This window comes from Eptesicus fuscus, chromosome 4 (assembly GCF_027574615.1).
Source record: "Eptesicus fuscus isolate TK198812 chromosome 4, DD_ASM_mEF_20220401, whole genome shotgun sequence".
In the NCBI taxonomy this organism is placed as follows: domain Eukaryota; kingdom Metazoa; phylum Chordata; class Mammalia; order Chiroptera; family Vespertilionidae; genus Eptesicus; species Eptesicus fuscus.
Window position 1 is genome coordinate 10,493,069 of NC_072476.1, and position 24,359 is coordinate 10,517,427.

Below are 24,359 nucleotides of genomic sequence, written 5' to 3' on the forward strand. Positions count from 1 at the left end.
CCGGCTCCTTTCCCACAAAGGAGAAGCTGCGAGGACCCTGGAACCCTGAGCACTGATGAGTGGTTCACAAATGTGTGTGTGTGTGTGTGGGGGGGGGGGGGGGCGGGGACAGACCATTGCTCCCACAAGCAGGCATGGTGTCTGGGGCACCACTCACGGGTGAGTGGGAGTTGGGCCAGTGGGGGCCTGGGAACCCTGGGTTCTGCCCTGACCTAAGTAGCATGCCGCTTCTCTCCTGTGGGAGCTGAGGTGGGCCCACAAGACCCCATGTGTACCTTTAGTAGGTGGGGGTACCCCATGTGCTCTGTGAGCAGAGAGAGGGGGGCCCGATGTCTCAGGCATGTGGTGATGGCTGCATTTGAGATTTACTTCCCATCTGAAGGGTCCCATTAAACTTAGGGTCGCCACCTGGCCCCGTTTTTTACTCTCCAGCGTCAGTCTTATGACCCCAAGGTACGACGAAATAGAAATGCACCACTTAAAGCCTCAAACGGAGCACTGCGCATACAGTAAGTACCAGTCAGTTACGGGACATGGCTTGGCCTGAAACCTGTGGTGAGGGAGAGAAACCACGACAGCCATTGGCTGTGCAGTGTTATCTGCCCTCTCCCAGCCCAGGAGATCCTTTGAGAACTGCCGTGGGGCACCTGCCTGTGACAGACCTGGAAGTGGGGCTGCGTGGAGTGGGTGGAAGGCATGTCACAGGTCCTGGAGGCGTTTAGGACCCGGTTACTTTCTAGACCACCGGGAATGGCTGTCTTCCTGCTGAGGGTGGTTCCAAGGCGAGTGGCTGGAAATAGAGGCACAAAGAGGGTGCTGAGGAGCCTGGGAGCCTGTGCGAGTGGGGGGTCGGGGGGCTGGAGCTGGGGGCCATAGGCCAGACCATTGCAGACATATTTTTTACCAGAAATACCCATGCTGCCCCCAGGCTGGGGTCCGAGGTCTGGCCTCCCGGGTGCTCCTGCAGGAAGGAAGAAAGCCCCTTTCTTCAGCTCTGCCCACACTAATGCAATAAAACAAATTGGGGTAATTGCTCTCCGCGGGGAGAGGGGATCCCAGGACAGGGCAGGCTGGCCAAGGAAATGACAACGACATCCGTTGATTGGGTCTTCACGGGGCATGTTGCATTCCGACATTTATTTCATTACATGTAATACGATTTCACTGAAGGCAGTATGATTCCCAGAAAGAGCTCCTGACTCCAAACTCTCATTTTCCTTTAGCGACTTAGCTCCTTGCTTTTCTTCACTAACCTCTCAGTGCCTCCTGGGGCTGGAGCGTCTCTGGGCCATGCACACATGAGGCAAGCTAACCATCACTCTGAGTCCCCGGGCCTCCATGGTAAGAGCAGAGATCCAAGTGCAAACTCACTGAATTTCCTGGTTGAAGCCTCATCTCAGCCCGAGAACGTCCTTTTCATCAGACAGATGTGTGAACCTCAGGGTGGGAGACGCGGAGCCGATGGCCAGGTGTGGCTTGGACTCTGCAGCAGCAAGCAGCGATGCCCGAAGCAGACACGGATGAGCGTGCACTCACTGCCACTCTGCCCGCAGGCATCAGAGCCGCCCCCAGCCCCAGCCAAAACCTGCGCAGGGCTGACTCCTGACTGCATTCCAAACACTGCTCCTGTGAAGAGAAGTCAGCGGTCTGCACAGCTGCCCTCTCTTCGGTGCTGAGGTGCCCAAGGGCTGGGGTGACCGCAAGGCTCTCCCAACATTAGTAATGGCTAGCTCCCGCGTTATCCCCAAGGTGTGCAGAGTTTATGGGGCTGCATCTCATTAGTGATCATTATATGTGAAAAGCAAACTCATGATTAAGTCTGAGGGTTGACCTTCAATTTACATGAAAGAATACAAACCAATCTTTAAGTGTTCAGTTCAATGTGTTCTGGGAACTGTATGTAATCAGATACCTAGTACCTTAAACAGGATACAGGTTTCCATCCCATAGAACATTCCCCGGGACTCCTCTCCACGCAATTCCACGCCCCACTCACCAGAAAGCTGTGCAGCCAGGCCCTGCCCTGCCTGGTTCTGGGATCTCACACAGACCGACTCAGGCGTCAGGTGCTCTGGCTCTGGGTTCGAGCGGGTCATGCTGCACATGCTTTGGGTTCATCTGTGTGTTGCTGCATCAGGACTTGATTCCCTTCTGCAGCTGACTGTCGTCCCTAGTGTGAATGCATCACAGCGTATCCATCCAGCCGGTGGACGTTTGCTCGTTCCCCAGGCCTGGCAGTTATGAATGAGGCTGCCGTGGGTGTGTGTGGCCTCTGTGCGGACAGCCGTCTTCGTTTCTCTCAGGCAAATGCCCAGGAGTGGAAGACTGGCTCCCAGAGCAGGCACAGTGTCACCCTGCAGGACACTGCCAACTGTTCTTCAAGGTGGTTGTGCCATCTTATACCCCATTAGCGATGAAACCCACTAGGAATTCCAGTCGCCTGCACCTCACCAGCATGGGGTGCTGACAGCGTTTCAGATTTGACCCCCTCGGGGGTTAAACGCTGTCTCCGAGCTTTTCACGCACTTGTCTCCTTCCTTATATCTTCATTAGTGAAGTATGTTCAGGTCCTACGTCCTGTTATTGAGATTTGTATGTTTTTGGTTAGACCTATGCACTGCTAATGCTTTTCCCAGTCTCTGGCTTGCCTATTCATTTTCTTAATGGTGTCTTTTGATTATGGAAAATTTTAATATCGATATTTTTTTTTCTTTAATGCTTAGTGCTTTTTTGTGCCCTGTCCAATAAATTTTTGTCAACCTCGAAGTAACTATGTTATCTTTGAAAACATTATGATTCTGGTGTTCATGTTTATAAAAAAAAAATACTTTCCTTGACCCACTGTTTTGACTTAGTGTCTTGGTTGAAAATCAATTGACTGTATCTTTGTGAATGTGCTTCTGAAAGATACACTTTATGATTTCTTTTATGAACTTTAAGGTTTTGCTTTTACATTTAGGTACATGATGACTTTCAAATTAGAGTTTAGTATAAATGAAATTGTAGTCAAAGCTCATTTTATTTTTCTATACAGATATCGAATGATTTTAACATATTTATTAAAAAATAAATTTTCTTTACCCATGGATTTGATACTTTAATATCAATCGACAATAGAGATTGGGTCTGTTTCTGGATGATTCTCTTCTGCTGATCTGTTTGTTGTTGTTTTTTAGCTTAGATCAATGCCAAATACTTCAGTCTTAAATTAAGCTATAAAATCAGGAAGTATAAGTCCTCCAACTTTGTTCTTCTTTCTCAAGATTCTCTGTATTTCCATGTAAATTTTAGAACTGGCATGTCAATTTCTCCAAAAAGGCCCCCTGGGAGTTTGATAGAAATTGCCTTGAGTCTACATGTAAATTTGGGTAAAATAGACATCTTAACAACAGTGAGTCTTCTGACCCACGATCATGGTACATCGCTTCATTTATGTAGGTCTTTCAAATTCCTATCAGCAATGTTGTGCAGTTTTAGTGTACACGTCTTGGGCCTCCTTAATCAGATTTATTATGGGGTTATTTGGGGGCTATTGATGCAATTGTAGACAGTATTCTCAGTTGTTTTTGTATTGTTTTATTTTCTAATGATTTCTTAATAGTATAGTACAGTTATCTTCTCATTGACCTTTATCCTGCAACTTGTGAAATTCATGTATTCATTTTAGTAACTGCTTTTTAGATTCCCCTGGATATTCCACATACACAATCGTATCTATTAATAACAGTTTCATTTCTTTTTCTTGTCTGATTGCACTAAGACTTCCAGGAGAGTGTTGAAGAGCAGAATGAGGAACAGACATCCGGGCCTGGTGTCTAACTGCACGTGAAAGCTTCCTCCTCACCGTGAAGAGCCGTGTGAGCTGAGGCGTCACAGAGGCCTTTGTCAGGCTGAGGAAGTTCTGTCATGAGTGGGTGCTGAATTGTATCATGTGCTTTGTTTTTGCATTTGAGATGATAAAATACTTCTTCATCTATATTCTGTTACTATAGTGAATTGCTAATTGGCTTTCAAATGTTAAAACCACCTCACACTCCTGAGATAGAGCATGCCTTTTTATATTGCCGGATTTGATTTGCTGATATTTTGCAGAGGGTGTCTATGCCTTTGCTCATGAGGGACAGCAGTCTCTACTTTCCTTTTGCTGATGTCCTCGTCAGCTTCTGGTATCACTGTTCTGCTGGTCACATAAAACAATCTGGGAAGTGTTCCCTCCTCTGCTATTTTCCAAAAGAGTTTACGTGTAGGATTGCTATTATTTCCTCCTAAAGCATTTGATAGATTCCACTGGTGAAGCCATCTGGGCCTGCACTTTTCTTTCTGGAATGGTTTTTGATTACAAATTCAATTTATTTCACAGGTATGGAGCCACTTAGATTTCCTGTTTCCTTTTGTCTCAGTTTTGGTAAGCTGCATTTGTCCATTTCATCTAAATCGTTGAATTTATTGGCCCAAAGCTTTCATAATATCCCAGGTGACTCTTTATGGCAGGATCTCGGACGCAATTACCAGTTATTTGAGGAAAGTGTTTTCTCACGGTGCCCTTCAATCACAGCCTGGCTGCGGCTCCCGGCTCTGCTGAATTCTGACCTGAAAGCTATAGGTCCTCTGGGCCTGTGTTTTCTGCATTTCAGATATGGCTTTTCCCCCTTGTGTTAACAAGACAGTAGGACAGTCTGCACACAAGGAGCTTCAGAAGGCCCTCCTGTGAGTGCTGCAGCCAGGTGTGAGCACAGAGCCGCAAGCAGCGCAGGTGTTTAGCAGACAAGCCCCTGCTGATAAATGACTAAGGACTTGAAGCCACGTGGAAAGTGCGCCAGCATCTTGTCACTGCTTTCTGCAGCCTGTAGGTTATTCGGGGGTCACCGAAATGTACAGACAGGAACGCTAATCCTCACGTCAGCTTCTGAGAGGCGTCAGAGGCTCTTGTTCATGCCCGAACTCACCAGGTCCTGACCCTTTGTTCCTCCTTTCATACCGTGTGGACGAAAAAGGGGTTCTATGGAAAGTAAACTCCCAGGGTGATCTGATCATAAATTCTTAACGGAGCAAATCATAGTGGGCAGTCAAGTCCCAGGCATATAAATTTTTAGTGAAAGGTTTGTCTCTCAAGCCCTGCCCATTGTTTCTGTGTTTCTAGGTTAACACACCTTTGAAGTGAACATAACCACCTTCAAAAGAGCACATAATCTCTTTAACTGTCCTGCAATTCAATCCCACCTTGCTTCCTCCCACCCTCATGCCATCTTCCCGGATTTCAAATGCATACAGGAACTGTGAAACTGTCTGGAGCATCTGAGATCTTGCTCCCTGGCATAGGTCATCAGCTAGGCTCAAATAAACTCTTATAGAAATTTTCTGCAGGTTTAAACATTACTTATGTCGACGGTTGTATCTCTCCACTTCCGCCATATAAAAATGACCTGCTCCAGCATAGCAAATATGCAACTTGAATGAAAACTGCTAATTTTAGCCCAGCTAGCATGGCTCAGTGGTTGAGTGTCGAACTATGAACCAGGAGGTCATGGTTCGATTACCGGCCAGGGCAAATGCCAGGGTTGCGGGCTCCATCCCCAGTGTGGGGTGTGCAGGAGGCAGCCGATCAATGATTCTCTCATCATTGATGTTTCTAGCTCTCTCCCTCTTCCTTCCTCTCTGAAATCAATAAAAACATATTTAAAAAAATAAAAACAAACCTGCTAATTTTAGCTGTGATTTTGCTCAATAAGAGTTGAGGGTACTAAGTATTTAACTCCTGAAAGGTCTTCAAGCAATAATAAAAATAGTGTACTATCAGGAGGAACATGGAACAAGATGTTGGGAGAATTGTAGAGCGCGCAGGAAACAAAAGCCGTGCTGGCACACCGAGTGCAAGCAGGAGCAGCTGCGCTAGGAGGCGCACCCCAGAAGTGGAATTCATCAGCAATCAGGTTCCCCACACCTTCTGTCCTTATTCCCACGACTCTGGAGAGCGTTTGGACAACAAAAGTATTTTTTCACTTGCCATTCATTGTTCAGGTTTGCACGTTCTCTGTAAGGCAGTGCTTACGCCAAAGCAGGTTCCTACAGGAGGAGAGAGATGGCAGCAAAGAGCCCTGCACATCTGCTGCTGCCAAACCCGACAGCCCTGTGCACATGCCCCAGACAGAGGCCAGGCAGAGGGGGCGGAGAGCTGGAAAGAGGGAGGTGCAGAAGAGAGTGGGCTTCGGTTTCTCAATTCTTGGGGTGGGGGTGGGGGTCAAACTAAAACCGCATGGTACTATCCAGGTCTGAGAATTCCCAGCAACAAGGGCACTGGCTCAATTCCCAGAATTTTAGCAATTGAGAGCTCTAAACCCTCAGCACACACAGTTCATCAGCCTGTGACAGTGTGACATAATCAAGGACAGCTTCAGCTCCAAAGGCCCGTGTGGAAAATCCATTGTCTGCTCCGCCCGAGAAGCGCAGGGGTCAGAGGCAAAGGGCTCCAGGCTTCGGCGACAGGTTTCTGACGTGCTCCGGGGTAAAAACTTTGGCTGATATGAACTCAGTTACACACACATATATTCTGTCTTGACAAAAATTGAGACTGAGGAAAAAGGGAAAACTTTTTTTTTTTAAAGCATAAAGGCAACCTGCTGCCTTAAACACAGTGATTCAGACACTCAGCTATTTCCCACGTCTGTGAGAGATTCTCCACTCTAATATGACTGAAATCTATGCATTTAGAACAGAAAATGGAGCCCAAAATCGGAGAAACGATCCCGAGCTCTCCCAAAAAGTCACCTACTGTGCGTTTGCCCCATTCCAGAGGAAAGGCATAGACGTGAGTCCTAAGCTGACTGACTTTGCTCTGAGGAAGGAAGCTGAGTGGGGTCACCTGGGCCCACACAGCCACTCTGCGCTGCCATCCCAGCAACTCGAGGTAGGAGGACAGGGAGACAAGACTGCTCCACCTTCTCAGGGGAGGGGTGGGGGGACTCCATGCTGCCCACACCTGGCTTCAGGATGCAAACTCATGGAGCCCCAACTGAGGCTGCCTGGAGCCGCAGAGGGAGCCTATGTTGCTTGAACTCCAGCTTCAATCCAATCATGTCAACAGTGGGGTAACCGCCTTGCCTCCACCAGCACCATGTGGTGACAGTGTGGGGCCATCATGTCACTTCACATCAGTGGGCACCACAAACGAGTAGAAGCAGGACATCCCACCCCACTCAGCACAGGCCCACAGGTGGCACAGGGAGCCGGGCAGGAAGCTGCGTCCCGTGGGTCTGTTTTGAGCGGCGGCCTCTGGCCAGGTGGATGGTCTTCCCAGGGCTTGAAGGCACGTGGTTTTTATCTGGTGCTCAAGGGAGGAACACAGAGGAAATCTGGCTCGCTGGGGTCTCTGCTCTCCAGTCCTGCCCACAAAGAGATGTCTCTGGGTCATCTCCCCTGAAGCGGCTGACCTCTTGCCAGGTTTCAAAAGTAATTTGTCCTGCCCTGAAGTGTGTGGCCGAGGAGCTTTGTGGATGTGCATGCCTGTAGGGCTCTCATCCCATCAGCACACAGGACTTTTTCATCACCCCGAAAGTTCCCACATGCCCCGCAACCCCAGTCAATCCCCACCCTGAATCCCAGAGGCAACTGCCTCCCAGTCTGTGGTATTTTGTTAGAGCAGCCTCAGAAAACTAAAGCACATTCCAATATTTGCTTTTGTCCATCTTTAATTTTAGCTATTCTTGTGGTCATGCAATGGTATCTCATTGTAGATTTACTAGCATCTCCCTAACAGCCAATAAAGCTGAGCGATTTTTCAAGTGCTTATAATAGCCATTTGTACGTCTTCCTTTGTGAAGTACTGAATTGTCTTTATTACTGAGGTTTTTTTGGTTCTTTACATATCCCGGTAGAGGTTCTTAGGTATAATGGTATTTTGAATATTTTCTCCCAATCTATCACTTGTCATTATCAATGCTGTCTTTTGAAGAACAGAAGATTTTAATCTCGATGAAGTCCAATTTATCCATTTTTTTCTTTTATGGTTAATGTTCTCACACTGTGCTGTAAGAAATTTTTGCCTATCCCAAAACTGCAAAAATATTCTTTTGTTATCTTCAAGAAGTGCTATAATTTTAAGTTTTATGTTTACAGTCCATCTCAAACTAATTTTGTGTCTGTTGTGATAAAAGGATTGGGCTTTGTTTCACCCTATGTAGATATCCAGACATCCCAGCACCATTTGTTAAAAAGACTTTTCTTTCTCAGATTGACTTTGTGCCTTGTCCAAAAATCATTTGACTGTGATTTCAATGTGGTACTATTTCTAGACTATCTAACCTACTTCATCCTGTGCCTACATCACATTGTCTCGATGACTATGGGAAGTCTTGAACAACTTGACCCTTATTCAAAACTAGAGGCCCGATGCACAAAATTTGTGCAAGAGTAGGCCTTCCTTCCCCTGGCTGCCAGCACCAGCTTCCCTCTGGCACCTGGGACCCAGGCTTCCCTCCGGCCGCCGGCAGGCACCCGGGGCCCGGCCTTTCCTTGCAGCCCCAGCTTCGTCTGGAAGATCATCCGGAAGGACATCCAGTCTAATTAGCATATTATGCTATTACTAGAGGCCTGGTGCACGAAATTTGTGCATGGGAAGGGCCAATCAGGGTCTTCAGGCTGCCAGCCGGGGCCTTCCTTCGTTCCGCGCTGCCCCCTGGTGGTCAGTGCATGTCATAGCGAATGATTGAACTCCTGGTCTTCCAGTCAAACTCCTGAGGGGACACTTTGCATATTAGCCTTTTATATATATATATATAGATTATTATAGATTGTTCTGGCTATTCTAGGTCCTTGGCAATTCATCAATTTCTAAGAACGAAATCCTTCTAGATTACATTTGGGGTTGCATAAAATCTGTAGATCAATTTGGGGACACCTGACAGTTGAGCTATTTGAGACTTTTGATTCACAAACACGGTCTAAGTTTCTTTAATTTCTCTCAGCAATGTTTGGTAGCTTTCAAGGTCCAAGTGTTGTACTTTCGTTAAAATTTCCTAAGTAGTTTATGGTTTGGGATGTTATTGTTACTAATATATTTTATAATTTCAAGATTTTGCTAGAATATAGGAATATTATTTTGTATTCTGCCCATGAATCTTGCACTCAAGTTAAATTCAATCACTGGTTCTAAGAACCCTTATGATCTTCCATATATATGAACTTCGCATCAATGAATATAGATGATTTTATGTCTTCCATTCTACTTTTCAGGGATTTTATTCCTCTTTCTGGCTTTATTACACTAGTTAAGATCTTCACGGTCAAATAGATGTGATGAGAGTGGACAACCCTGCCTTGTTCCCAATCTTATGGGAAAAACATTCAGTCTTTCACCATTAAGCACACTATTAGCTGTAGGTAGTTTATATGCTTACCTTTTATCGGGTTGAGGATGTTTCCTTCTACTCCTAGTTTGCTGAGGTTTTTAAAAAATTGTTTAATTTTGTCTAATATTTTCCTCACATTGAGATGATCATATCCTTTAAAAAATATTTTTATTGATTTTAGAGAGAGAGAAAGGGAGAGGGGAGAGAGAAACATTGATGTGATAGAGAAATATTGATTGGCTGACTTCTTCACAACCCCCACCAGGAAATGAACCTGTAACCTGGGCATGTGCCCTGACCGGAAATCGAACCAGCAACCCTTCTGTGCACAGAACAACGTGCCACACTGGTCAGGGCAGATGGTCATATCATTTTATATCTTTCTCTCTTGATTTGGTATTTAATAAATTACATCAATTCATTCATGTCCAGCCAATCTTGCGTTCTGGAAAAAAATCCCACATGGTATTGATGCATTATGCTTTTCATGTACTGCTGGACTCATCTATACTAATAAAAGGGTAATATGCAAATTGACTGCACCTTCGCTAGGCCCAAGCCACGCCCACCAGCCCAAGCCACGCCCACCAGCCTATCAGGGTGAGTATGCAAATTACACAACAAAGATGGCGGTTAATTTGCATACGCCGAGGGAGGGAGGAGTGAAGACTGAAGACAACTTAGAAGGAAGAGGGAGGAAAAGCGGAAAGCAAGGTGGCTGCCAGAGGGAAAGCCCGGTTGGGGCGGGGCAGGGTGGGGCGGGTGGCAGCGGCCCACGGGTGCAGGCGCGGCGGCCGCAACGGCCGTGCATGAGGCTGCAGCAGCCGCTTGCAGGATTCTTCCTGCAAATGGGCTACTAGTCTATACTAATAAAAGGGTAATATGCAAATTGACTGAACGGCAGAACGACCGGTTGCTATGACATGCACTGACCACCAGGGGACAGACACTCAATGCAAGAGCTGCCCCTAGTGGTCAGTGCGTTCTCACAGGGGGGGCACCGCTCAGCCAGAAGCCGGGCTCACGGCTGGCGAGTGCAGTGGTGGTTGCGGGAGCCTCTCCCGCCTCTGCAGCAGTGCTAAGGATGTCCGACTGCCGGCGTAGGCCCGCTCCCTGGAGGCCAGGCTGAGGGACCCCCCTGAGTGCACTTATTTCATGCACTGGGCCTCTAGTTTACTAATAATTCCTTAAGAATTTAATATCTGCTCTTGAAAAATCTGCTTGGTAATTTCCTATTCTTGACATGATCTTGTCTTTGCCAGCCTCAGAAAAATGAATTGGGAAGGGTTCCCTCCCTCTGCTTTCTGAATGTGTATAGGATTCATATAGTTTCTTCCTTAAATATTTCATAGAACTCATCAGGAAAGGCTCCTGGGCCTGGAGTTTTCTCAATGGGAAGGTGCTTTTGGTCTGTCTGTGTTCATGATCTCTATTTATAGAACTATTCACATTCCCGTCTCTTCCTCTGTTAGTGTTGCTCACCCATGTCTTTGAAGGAATTTAACCATTTCCTTGAATCACTTGCTCTATGTGCATAAAGTTGTTCATACTATTTCTCTTTAACTTTTTATTTTGAAAAATTCTTTGATTTCAGAAAATCTGTAAAAATTGTCTGGAGTTCCTGTATACCTGTTGCTATTAATTCACTATTACACTACCAACCTTACTTGGATTTCACCAGTTTTCCCATTAATGTCCTTTCTGTACCAGGGACAATCCAGGGTGCACATTAACTGTCATGTTCCCTGAGTCTGACAATGCCTTGGTCTTTAATTGCATCTCATAATCTTGATACTTGGAAACTCTGGTTGGTAATTTTGAAGAGTACCCCTCAGTTGGGGTCTGTTTGATGCTTTCTCATGATGACATGAGAGCAATGCATCTTTGTAAGACGGCAATGGAAGTGATGCTATGTCCTTGGAGCTCCTTCAGTGCACAGATTCCTCTCCTCTATATCCTGCCCTGGAATTCCAAAAGGATTAGGGACAAGGAAAGCCTCCTGCCTTCCATCCTCCTCCACTCCCAGCAGTGGGCAAGGTCCCCCCTCTGCCTGCCCCCTTCCTCCGTGGGTCTTCCCCCTCTACCTGCCTCCCCCTGCCTCCCCACAGAGAGCCAGGTTGTCAAGGGGCTCACCTCATGCGTTTCCCTCTGGACCCCGTCCCACACTGTCTGTTGTCCGACATGAAAACAGCTGCATCATGCAGTGTGTCCGGGTCCAGCTGTTCACAGAGAGCAGGTAGCCTGGGCCATCTCTCCACCAATACTCCCTAGCCCCCTCCCCAGCATTGCAGGGGGCATAAGGGCTCAGTATACAGAAGCCTTAAGGACAGGAGCCATGATGACCCCGTCTCAGGCTCCTGGGAAGAGCAGGCCTTCTGTGGGCACAGAGGCCATGTGGTTTCCTCTCCTTCTGCTCAGCACTTTTACCTACACAGCTTTGGGGTTCCCTCTGAGACTGAGCTCTACACGAGCCCATCCGTCTTTCAGGGCATTTGGACCACTGCCAGCTGACAAAGAGCACAGTGGTTTCTGAGTGTTCAGAACAGTTACCTCTACGCTGATTCTTGGCACTGGTTCTGACCCAGTACCACCAGATCAGGGGCTGAACAGGGGCTTCATTCACAGTCATTTTAGTGTCACCAGGTCTGCTGTGGTTTCTCCACCTCACAGAGGGATGGACATTTTGCTGCTGGCACTCTTTTTTGTCAAGTCAACTCTATTTTCTGCTTGCTACTGAAGGAAGATTAATAATATCCAACATACAGACTAAATCAAGTAATTATACCTTTTAGTGCACCTGATAATTTCTCACCCAGCTGGCACTAACAGTCAATCAAATGCCATAAAAGGTGCTTTAGGATGTGCTAATGTTCCACTGCACTCTGCCAGGCATGGTGGGATTTGTTCAACTCGCAGCCTCACACACCACGCACAGAACAGCCTGACAGGTCCGCCGCCCAGAGCTTCCACGCCCGGGCTGTCCCTGCACGGGGGCCTCTTGCTTTATGTGTCCCACCTATTGAAGCTGACATTCCATGGGTCCCAATAAAGTCCTTGAAACATTTCATACATTTAAAAAATTAATCCTCACCCAAGGATATGTTTTTATTGATTTTAGAGAAAGGGAGAGAAAGAGAGAAAAATATCGATCGGTTGCCTCTTGTACAAGCCCCGGCTGGGGATTAAACCTGAAACCTAGGACCAGAAATTAAACCCAAAAACTTCTGATGCACAGGACAATGCTCTGATCATCTGAGCCACCTGGCCAGGGCACATTTCATACATTTTTGTACTTTATAAGCCAGCCAAGGAGAGAAACCAAAATCAAGTCTTAGATGGACAAGGAACTACAGACAACTAATAATTTCAATGTTTCATCCAAAGGAACTGTGAAAATGACTATCTTTCTAGTTAAACGGAAAGTAAACTCAGAGAAAGCATCATAACTGGATTGTGCAGAATCTAGACACGCGGCGTCTCCCAGTATCGGTGGCTACTCACATGTACCCCGGTCAGGAACACTGCCAACCACGCCTGCTCCTAACGGGGTGCTCCGGACTCTACAACCGGCACTGCCACAGCCCCTGGGGGCCTGCTCACCACCCAAGTGGATGTGACCATCACACGGGCCCCGGCCCCAGGCCTGCTGCCCTAGGTGGAGCTTGGCCCTCGGCATCCAGCTGCTTCCAGTGCCCAGGGGGCCCCGGGCCAGTTAACCAAACCACAGACGGCCGGCCATGGTGCTATGAGGAAAGCTACCGAAGAGGGGATCTGAAGTGTGTGAGTGGGCTCTCGATAGTAACAGAAGGAACTGGGAGGTGTGTGCCTTTAGGACTCTGGTCCCACTCAGTGACTGGCACGTTGTCCCTTCACAGAGCCGATGTCGGTCAGTGCTAGTTAAGGGCTAGCATTGGTCAGTTCCTGTGTACGGATGTGGAAGCTGACAGTGAAGAAGGCAGATATGAAAGATGGACTCATTTGAACTGTGGTGTTGGAGGGGAGCTTTATGGATGCCCTAGACCAGTGGTCGCCAACTGGTGGTCCGTGAGGTCCAAAAGGTTGGTGACTGCTGGTTTATAGGAAACCTCTGGAGCAGCGGTCGCCAACTGAAAGGTTGGCGACTGCTGCCCTAGACCAGCAGAAAGATGAACAGGTGGGTCCGAGAGCAAAGTAAGCCTGAAACCTTGCTGGTGGCAAAAATGACACAACTGAAGCTGCCCTACTTTGGCAGGGCATCCTGAGGAGGCAGGGTTCTTTGGAAAGACAATAATGCCGGGGAATGGAAGGCAGCAGGGAAAGAGGAAGACCAGGTATGAGGAGACCGACTCCATGGAAGAAGCCAGGGGCATGAGTCTATAGGAGCTGAGCAGGGCTGTTGAGGACAGGACACTGTTGACATCACTCATTCACAGGGGCCCCAGGAGTCGGAGTCGACTTGAGGGCATGAAACAACTGGTCAGGATTTGAGGGCGACGGAGCACAAAACAGATACAGGGAACGAGGGCATCACAGAGCGACAGCCACAGTGAGGTAAAAGGGCTGCGCTGAACAGAGGGCACGCGGGAGTGCAGGCTCACGGCCAAAAGTATACCAGTAAACGGAGCATCTGATGAGAAATGGGACAGTGCATAATTTTAGAGGCCTCACCACAAAATGCTCACTAATTACACTGTGGAAAAAAGTGACACTGAGAGGACCAGCTGGGCCCCCTGGAGTCAGTGAGGGGACAGATGGATGCTGCCCCAAGGAGGGGCGTGCAGGGCCTCCTGGCCGGGATGCCCACCTCAGGCTGGTCAGGGGCACATCGGAAAACACAGTGTCAAGTCGCAGAGCAGGGAGACTGAGGACCGTCGGGACCAGAGGGGACATAGCGAGGTGGTCCCTATGGATGAAGCAGCTTGTGCTCAGGCGGGTCAGGAGCAAGTTCTCTGCCCCATCCCCCAACAATTCTGCACGTTTGTGACTGTCCCCCAAGGAAAAACTTAAAGCAAACACATACTTAGCATATCTGTATGACAAGGTTTCCAATTTAAGAGAATTTAGTATTTTATAATGTTTTAATAAAAAGTTAAGACCTTATTTACTTAATAGAAGAGAGAGTGAAAAAGAAGGGAAAACTGCCAAATTCTCTTGTCTACAGCCGGAAGTCAGAAGGAACCACGGCGCTCCTCATTTTAAGGCTTAGATAATGTTTCTGAAAAACTTTAGGGCAACTGCCAGTGAAGTTAAAAGTGGGATACGCACTTTCAGAGGCTCTGTAGAAGGGGGAAGCTAAGGAACCCTAGTCTCCAGGGTTGAGCAAGAGAGCGTAAGAGGTGAACACAGGTGAGCAGCACGCAGAGCACACAACTGCCCCCAATGGCCACACTGGAGTAAAGAAACAGCTGAACCCCCTTCCACCCCCCAAATCCATGAGCATGGTGTCCAAAAGAAAAGACTACCAGCAGAGACAGAGGGAAGCCCGCGTGGCTATCTCCGGGTGAGGATTCAGGTGGCGTGGTGCCCTTCTGACTGATTTAAAGTGATGGGAAATGTTTCGGACATTCCAGAACCATGGGAAGGCTGGGGAGAAAGAAGCATTGAGAGGCTGCACCCCACGAGTCTGTGTGAAACGGACTGAGCCATGGTTGTTGTGCAGAGAAAGTGGTCGTGTGAAGGACCAGGGAAGCCAATGGAGTTTCCAGGGCTCAGTGATAGGCCACTGGTCACCACAGAAAGAGGGAGAAGGGGCCCAGCTGGCCCAGCCCAACCGACAGGAGGACAGTACATTTCCCCCCAAATATTACAAATAAAAGTTCTACTTACTGCTCCGAGCATGATTCTGAAAATCAGCCACCGAAAGCCCCACACAACGATCCGGGACGTGGGGGTCTTCCTGGGCAGCCGAGACAGAGTCCAAAGAGGGCACAGGAAAATCCCCAGGAACCCTGTTTCCAGAAGCTGGGACTCCCATCCTGATGGTGACAGGAAGAACAAAGGGCCATGTTAACCACAGCTGGACATGCTCTACAGAGACAGTCCCACCAAATTCAGTTTAACCTACAGTCCTGAACACAGGATGGATGGAGACCGAGGAGCGCGTGTCAGCCCACAGTCAAGATGCACCTCGGCGGCAGCTTGCGGCACCGTGCCCCCGCACCCGAGCCAGGCCCCCTGCATTCAGACCACCGTCTCCTGTCCTTCTCAGGGCGCTGCAAATGTGGCACGGCCTCAGGCTGAGCACACGCCGCCAGTGGGGGCTGGCGAGGCCTCTCCCATTCATAGGCTTGCATTTGCAATCATGACTTTTTGCATTCTTTCCCGAGGAGCATTCACCAGGATGGACAACGTGCACCGAGGAGGCCAGAGACCTGCATGTGAGGTTCTGACTGCAAAGCTGAATCTGGTCCCTGTCTGCCCCAGGTGAGGGAGGAAGTCAGGGGAGAAGCAGGAACAGGTGATGGTGGCTCCAGATGAAACTGCCTCTTGTCAGCCCCACGTGGGCTCAGTCCGTTATGGCAGCAGCTCTACAGGTTCGATGTGAGGGGTGCTAGCTAATCCTTCCTGCTGGGAGCCCCATGTGAGACATGTGGGTGAGTGTAGCGCACCCGAAAGCACGTTCTTGCAGAGGAGATGGCATTCCAAATCCTAACAACTCACTGAGTTGGCCCCACTGTACAAACAGCTGCTCAGTGTCACCCAGAACCCAGAACAGCTTCAGGCAGTTGTAAACCGGGCTCTTCAAAAGGAACATGCACTTCATTTTGCATATTGCACAAGTTCCTGTTAATAAAATATTATGCTGCATTACATATTCTGTACATATTCTGTGGTTCCATTTATAGAAGGTTCTAGAATGAGGAAAACTGATGCAGGTGAAAGAAATCGGAACACAGCTGCCTGGAGAGGCAGGCCGGGGGACATGAGTCTGCGCCTGGTCAGGGAGTGTGCTCCCTGAGACTCACCAGAGGAACCTTAGGGCCTGAGCATTGTTTCTTCCTCAGACACAAACCTATACGAATCCTGAACCCTAGTTCTAGGGCTGATGGACAGGTCTTCAGGCCTGAAACTTATTTGAGGGGCGCTGAATACTGGACTGAGCAATGAACAGACATGTGATGAAGCCAGCAGAGCGAAAGACAAGCTGCAGAGTCCAGGCAGGGGCGCGCATAGGTTCACTGTACAACTGTTCGGAACTCTCTGTAGTTTGAAATTTTTCGTTAGATGCGGGGTGGCAGGATTCCATTTACTCTCACGTGTTTGTGGATTTCTGGAAACCCCAGTTCCCAACCAGTTCTTTTGAGAGAACAGGTCTTTTGTAGCAATGCAGTGCCTGCGTGCGGCATGCCTGACACAGGGTGACAGTGACTGTCACTGCCCAGAGGGGCAGGTAGTCTCGCCTGGATGAGCAGCTGGTATCAGTGGACCCATGTGCCCTGTGCTAGGGTCTCTGGGGAGATGATTCCAGAAGCAGACAGAAGCCTGAACAGTGCTGGGCGCCAAGGCAAGGTGGGCAGGCGGAGCACAGCTCCACCAGCTGTGGTGGGTCCTGTAGCACTGCTGTCACTGAGGGAGAGAAAAGCTGAGCCGCAGGGCGCTCTGGCCAAGGCCAGGAAGGGGAGACTGGATGCATGGGATGCCCGCATGGCTCAGTCCCGCCCCTCCGGGGCCCCCTGCACTGCACCCAGCATTGGACACACACACTGGCTTCCCTCAGAGGCTCAAGAGGGGAAAGTGCAGAAAGTGTCTACACTAGTTTTATGAGATTTCAGACACAGAGCAATTGCTTATTTTGGTTTTAGAAGACCTTTGCATTACAACTTGCTTCAAACTCCCCTTCTCTTATCCAGGAAAAAAACGAACTTTGTTACATATGCCAACTTCTATAATTTTATCTCAAGGTAATTTTCATTAAACTTGAACTTATTTCACTCGGGGTGCATTTATAATGCATGTGATTGGATGAGAAAGGATACGCAGAACGTGGAAGTGGTGACAGTCACGGCTCGGAGTGACACGCCCTCTTTTTGAGAAAGCACCTCAAAGGCCACCCGTTCCGATCCCTCCTCCACTTGGTGGTGAGAGGCCTGTGCCTCATGCAGTCCTGCGGGCAGAGCAGGTGGGGCTGGGGCTTCTGAGCAGAGAGAAAGCCAGCTTGGAACACTCCCCAGAATGCCTAGAGGGGCTGACATACCACCCCAAGTGTGAGGTCCTCACTCTACTCCACAGTGCAAAGCCTGCCTTGCTCACGCTCCTGCAAACCCCCGCAAACTCTGAGATTCCACGTGGGTGAGCAGAGCCTGCCCTGGGTGCGGGCCTGCCTTCTCTAATTGTCACCTCACTTTGCACAGATGTAATGAACTGAATTTTAATATGCTGTTTGAGTGACACCAATCAAAGTGATATGCAAATGGCAGAGCCCAGAGACCGTCTAAGTGCCAGGAAGCAGGTGACAGGGTAGGCAAGGGATGGGACACGCTGTCACCTTAGGGATGTGCGTGTACTAGCAGAGGGTCACCTACCGAAACGTTCCTTACCCTGCTGGGGTGCACGGGAGAGTGGACACCCAGAAGCCAAGGCGCGCAGGCTTCCTACTGCAGGACCCCGCTGCTCCCACCTGCCCCCCCCTCACTGGAGCTGGACACTGGCCCCCGGCATCAGCACTCCCTGATACGGCTGGGGAGGAAAGGGTCGCCTGCAGACCCACCTGCTTCTGCTTTCTTTGCTTGGATCTAGTCAAATTTCAGCAGCTGTGCTGCCTGCACAAGGAACACCATTGTTCTCCGCTTCAGTGTGGTGGGGAGGCGTCCTCAGAAAAACAAATGCCCAGTGCGCTGCCGTGGCGGCTTCCTGTGGCGGAGGCTGTCCGTGCGCCTGCGGATGGCACAGCACACGGCACATGGCTGAGACGTGCTCACGACTGTCAACAGGCTCCGCTAGGTGCTTCTTACTCAGATTAAGTGCCGTTTAGCCTGTGCTCAGTCTTTGCGGCGGGGGGGGGGGGGGGGCGGGGGGGGGGCATATTTGGCCCTTTCACTTGGCAAACACAATTATGGTGGCCCTGGAAGGTTCTGTTCCATTGGAGGTATTGGTCCCGCCAGTGGCTTTTGGGGTGACGGTTAGCAAATGCCCATAAGGAAGCCATGAGCTGCACCTGCCTGTTTCTGAACTTCCACTTCTATGGCTGCTGGTTCATTTTGAATAACACAACCAGCCCTGAACAAGCCACGTTTGGAAAATTTCCACATAAACCTGAAGGGAAAACACCTCCGGCTGTGGGCCTGAGGAACTGGTGCTCCCAGCCCAGACATGACAGACACAGTGGCCGCTGGGGCACCGGGTGCGGGCTGAGGAACAGCTAACTTGCCCCCTGTCTCCCAGGGACGTCCCGGACAGGCAGCAGGAGTGGGGATGGACCACACCAGGGTAAGCTGCGGGCTCTTCCAGCCTGGCCCTGACGGGCTAGTGAACCTTGACGCAGTGCTGACCAGAGCTCAAGGGCGGCCGTCGTCCATGGCATCCAGGTCCGAGGGCGGCCACAGCCCCTCACCTTGTGGTCTGTGGGCAGCCTGGGCGTCCTGCTGGCTGGGACCAGCCATGCCTGCGTAGACTCAAACAGTCAGAACAGCTGGATGCTCTCCTACTGGCTTGTGAGTTTAAATAAAACTCCTTGGCGCGGGCACATGACCTGTGTCTGCCGGGGCAGCTGCACGCAAAGTCTGAGGAAAGGTCCCATAAAACAAGCTGAATTTGTACCCTCGGCCTCCAGGCCCATGTTCTGACTGGTGGGGTCCCCATTCCTCTGGCCCAGCTTGGGGCAACTGCTCTCCAATAAAACTGACGTAAAAATGGTGCGGCTGTTTCTCTTCTATCTTCTCAGGGGCAAGTGAAGAGTGAAGACGTTTTCTGTTGAAGACCCAGAAAGTTCACCACCACGAGGCCTGACCTGTGCCTGGCTACGTGCAGCACTGGCAAACGGGTGGGCGACGCGGCGCCTGCAGGATGAGCAGTGCGAGGGGCACTGGCCTGGCTCTGACCGTGCTCTGGACAGGAAGAGGCGGGGAAGCCAGCGGACACGCTCCAGCCAACAAGTGGGCCGCTGGGCTGGGGGCTCAGAGGTCACCCAGAAGCAAAGACAACACAGGACAGGCTGAGCCGCCTCTGACCAAGGAGGAAGGCAATCTAAAACAGTGCTTCAGAGGCGGAAGCTGCCGGGATGGCCACTCTAGAAAGAAAATACCAACTGAGGCTTCATTACCTTCCTTGAAACTATTAGAGTTACTTAGAAAGAGTAATTAAATTTCGCGCATATGGATCCTTCAGAAATGACAGCCACCATCCATGTTAGAAGTAGGAACCCATTAGCTTCACGTTAAAATCGGGGAAAATGGAGAAAAGCGCTTCCCTCCTGACGGGCTGTCACTCCTGTGCTGAGCCCCCGCCCTGGGCCACCGGGGGCTCCTAATGATGCCCTGGAGACCACGCGAGCTCTTAAAAGTTATTTCCTTAATCTTTATGGGTTGTATGCTAGGATGGAAAGTTCCGGAGTGGCATACCAGATCTTGTCTGCAGTCACTGACATGGCAATGAGTTTCGGGGACAAGAAAGCACCCCTGATGCAGATGAGGGTGACCCTGTCTTCCCTACACAGATGTGGCACCTTGCTTTGTCACACAGCACCAGACTTCTGCAGAAATGCAGAGCCTGCTGTGAGGGAGAGGGAGGTTCTGGGAGCCGATGCACAGATGGAGAATGCACATCCATGGGTGGGGCACAAGTGAAGGCGCACTGTCCTTGGCACCCTCTGTGATGGTGGACGGTTCTGCTCACGCCCCCACCCTGGCCTCAATGCACACAGTGAGGTCCGAAGGACTGGCGATGGCTCCTGGGGAGGTTTGGGCAAGGGGAGCCAGGCAGAGCTTGGTCAGCAAAATGGTGGGATGAGGCGGGCAGCTCAGACTTCACGCACTGCGACGCTAGGTGCTGTTCACTCCAATCCCTGGTCCTCCCTCAGCGAGCTGCAGACCATGGGAGACAACCAGACTCTGCAGCCATAAGTACTGAGGGCCACCTGGGTCTGCCCAAGACGTAGGGCCTGGCCACCCGGGCTGTGCCATGATGAGGGAGGCAGGCACTGGCCCAAGTCGCAGGGAATGTTTTGACCTTGTCTGTGATCATGAACACACGGCCTACGGGCCCTGCTTCTCTGTGTGTCTCTGACTCGGGGAGAGTAACTCTGTGATAATGCATGCAGGAAGCTCGCTTCAAAGACGTGGGCTCTTATCTCGGCTTGGGAGGTCTTGCGGGCTCTGAGCAGCATGCAGAGTCACGGTCGGTCAACGGAGGAGCCTTTCTTCTCAGCTGGCCCAGGGTTCAGGCTGTGCCTTCACAAATCCTGACCACTCCAAGCTGTTTCTGCTTGGGTGCTCCCAAGCCATGACCATTCCTCCAAACCACATTTCAGAGTTTTAATCACTGTCACTCAGCATGTGTGACTGTAGTGCCACTTAAGGAAAGTTGCATTTTGCAAGTGGAGTGGTGGTCAAGCGTGGAGGCCCTGCTACACAGAAGAAGCACCGCAAAGGATCAGGCCCAGAGTGCACTGTGGTGGGGGGCCAGCTGGAGCCCCAACTCCACTGGTATGCAGCCTGGGATAAGTGAGGAAAGGACAGTTCTGCTGCAGTGTGTCTCCCTGGGAGCTGGGCCTGGGGTGGCAGGGGCTGCAGTGCAGCCGGAAGCAGAGGGAGGTCCCTCATCCTGTCCGTGAACCAGCTCGCCTGCCAGGCTTTCACCCAGACGGGACCTGGAAGAGGTGCCAACCACCCAGTTACTGCTGCAAATACCCCTGTTGCGAGGGGCGCATTCCACCAACTGATCAGCTAAAACATTTTCCTCTTTCACCGAGACAAAATATAACACGAGATCAGGTTAAAAAAACACACAAGGGAGGCAAAGACAAAATTTAAAAGCGTTTAAAAATAGCATCCCGTTAGCAAGTGCCTGTCTAGCAAGTCATGGGGAAGATGCATTTGTCTTTTCTTTACCTGAACAAGGCCACCCAGCAACCTGCCCAGCCTACCCAGCAGCGGCCAGGAATCTATATTTGGACGGCTCACATAGTTCTCTCCATCTTACATTCCCCTCCAACACACTCACCATGGCAACCAGCCACAGCCGAGAGGCACCACACATAGGGTGCCTATAGGGAGGGCACCGTTTACAGGGCTTTGCCCAGGCCCACTAACCCCTTCTGGTTGTCAGAATGACCTGGCAGAGCCACTCTTGCCCTAAGAGGACAGACAAGGGCCATCCTTTATCCTCAGGGGCCAGGGAGGTACTGACGTCAGCTCCCCTCCAGAGATGAGGCCCTGCTCCCGCCCACCTCCCAGCCTGGGCCCCACTCACTCTTGCGGGCCTGGTCTGGAGCCTCCTATGTCCCCACTTTGGCCCACAAGACCCACTCAGAACAGGGTCTGCCCAGGAATCTCTAGAACCAGCCTGAGCTGGCAGGTCCCTTGGATAGAGCCTAAAAGAAGCCAGCCACAGAGGACTTCACGTTTCAGCCAGAGGTCAGATCGTAATGAGAACGCATTTTCTAGCAAGATATTTTTGAAAGAGCGGGTTAAATGTTCCATGCTTTAAATAAAATCATTTTAAATTGCATGCTCCGAACTATGAGGCGTTTAACAAATTGTTAATATATGTTTTAAGGATGTCCTCAGGCACTGCAGGGAACAGGAAGTGACCCGTGTAACCCACACACCCACACAGTGACCCTCCGTGTCCACTGCACTTTTCATGGTGCGGGCTAATACTTGGTTGCTGTGGCAACCAGACTTCCTAGCCCCAGGTGTCCCCTGTTGCTTAGATGTATGCAGGTGTCACCAGCTAGCCCCAGAACAAAATCTATAGTAATGACCTTAGCTAGCTCATTGGTTTAGATAAATACGAAAATGCTTCCTGTCAACGGAAATTAGACTTAGCAACAGATTTTTTAGGATTAATATATTCCAAATATTTAACATATATCAGGCTGAAGGGCACAGTGCATTACCATTTCTTTGTCTTTTGTTTCCTGTGCATAAAAATTAGCCAAAGCTTGCCTCAGAGTGCCTTGTCGGAATCCAATGATGTGACAGTCAATTCTGCCCACAGGGCTGTCTGACAACGGGAACGTTCCGGCTCTGTCTGTGCTGTCCAGCATCCACTGACCACACGAAGGCTGCCGAGTCTTAAACTCAGCTTGAGGTGGACAGGGCAGACCTGGCCCTACTCTTGGGAATCCCCAGAGGCATGTCTGCTCAGAGGCACTGTGTCCACAGCCCTGGATGGAGCGGGCCAGTCTGTTCCAGCACTGCAGCTGGGAGCTCCTGCCCTCATGCCCAGAGGGCTCTTGTGCCCACAGAAATGGGCACTGGGGGCAGAGATCTAAGTTGGGCCTGGGCTTCCAACAGAGGAGAAGATCCTAGGGCAGAGCAGATACCAGGTGGATGAGGCAGGCAGTCAGTGGGGCACACAGTCAGTGTCACCCTCATTCCTCACCCCACATTTGAGTGGGCGGTCACCACCCAGGGCCCAGTGTCCGTAGGTTTCGCCCTCACCCCACATCTTAGTGGACCATCAGCATGTAAGGCCCTCATGACCACAGAAGGGGTTAGTTACCCTCACTCACATCTTAGTGGGCTGTCAGCATAAAGGGCCCCATGTCCCGAGAAGTGGGTGTCACCCTCACCCCACATGGTCTTGGAGGATGACCTGTTTTCCCTCACACTTAGTGAACCTGGTTTCTGGGCATCCTCCACATTGTTGATGGGCACACCCTTGTCACACGAGAGGGGTGGGGCCTGGCTTATGAGAGAGGCCAACATATCCAGTTAATACATAAACACACATATTTGTAAGAAATAATGGGGAGGGTCACTTCACCAGTAAAGTAGGCGTCACACACTTCTACCTGGCACATGCATAGGTCAGAGGTCAGGGTGGTCTTTTAGCCTCTGGCCCACATAGACAATGTCTCCTCTGGGGTCAGTGCAGTGGACAAACCAGCCTTCTTCCTTCTCTCCCCATACCTCTATTTATCCGCATGTCCTAATTAGGGGACACACCTTGCTGACCGACTTCACACCCCTTTGAAAGCGAGTTGTCTCTGGCCCTCCAGCAAGGTCAGTGGTAACAGACATCTCTTGGGCACAGAGGCTGGGATGGCTGCTGAGGGGCAGCCCACCCCACAGACCCACTCTGGGCAGTGTGTGCACCCCACGGGGACAGGAAAGAGAGGGTCGAGCATCTTAGCCACAAAAACCAGGACCTGGTGGGCACTTCTGACAGTTATAATCTTGCTCAGCGGTCCTTTCAAAGGAGCGCTGGGCGGTGGTTCAGCGACTTGGGGAGGGGCAGTGACAGTCTCAGGCATCTAGAAGGATCAGGTTTCAGCTAAGTGAGCTGACAAAAATTAACACAGGAAAATAGCACATGAGTGACCACAGAAAGACCTGCAGGGAAAGGATGAAGCTGACCAGTGCCTGCCTCGTCCACCTGGTATCTGCTCTGCCCTGGAATCTTCTCCTTTTCTGGAAGCCCAGGCCCACCTTAGGGTTCTACCCCCAGTGCCCAGCCCTATGGCCCTTTGTCAAGTCTGCTCAGATGCCACTTTTGCAGGGAGGCCTTCCCTGAATGTAACATTTATAACAGGGCCTTAGTCCATCCTGGCACTGCTTACCCAACTATACTTTCACCACTCCACATACTTCATATCCAACTATGTCCATTCTCTATTCATGCAGCACCCACAATGCAAGCTCCAAACAGACAAGGTAAAGCATCTATAATAAGTACTAGAGGCCCGGTGCACAAAATTCGTGCACGGGAGGGGGGGGAGGAGTCCCACAGCCCGGCCTGCACCTTCTCCAATCTGGGACCCCTAGGGGATGTCCAACTGCCTCTTGCAATCTGGGACCGCTGGCTCCTAACCACTCGCCTGCCTGCCTGCCTGCCTTATGGCACCTAACCACCTCTGCCTGCCTGATGGCCCCT

The 24,359-nt window shown here is 50.3% G+C and overlaps 1 protein-coding gene across 1 annotated transcript in view; it reads right to left on the bottom strand.

The window, feature by feature from the left end:
* Positions 1–24,359, bottom strand: part of LMF1 (lipase maturation factor 1) — a 108,750-nt gene that overhangs the window by 40,628 nt on the left and 43,763 nt on the right. Inside the window, exon 4 of the mRNA XM_054714148.1 lies at positions 15,150–15,298. Within this exon, the coding sequence (XP_054570123.1) occupies positions 15,150–15,298 (149 nt within the window). The remainder of the gene's footprint in view (positions 1–15,149; positions 15,299–24,359) is intronic.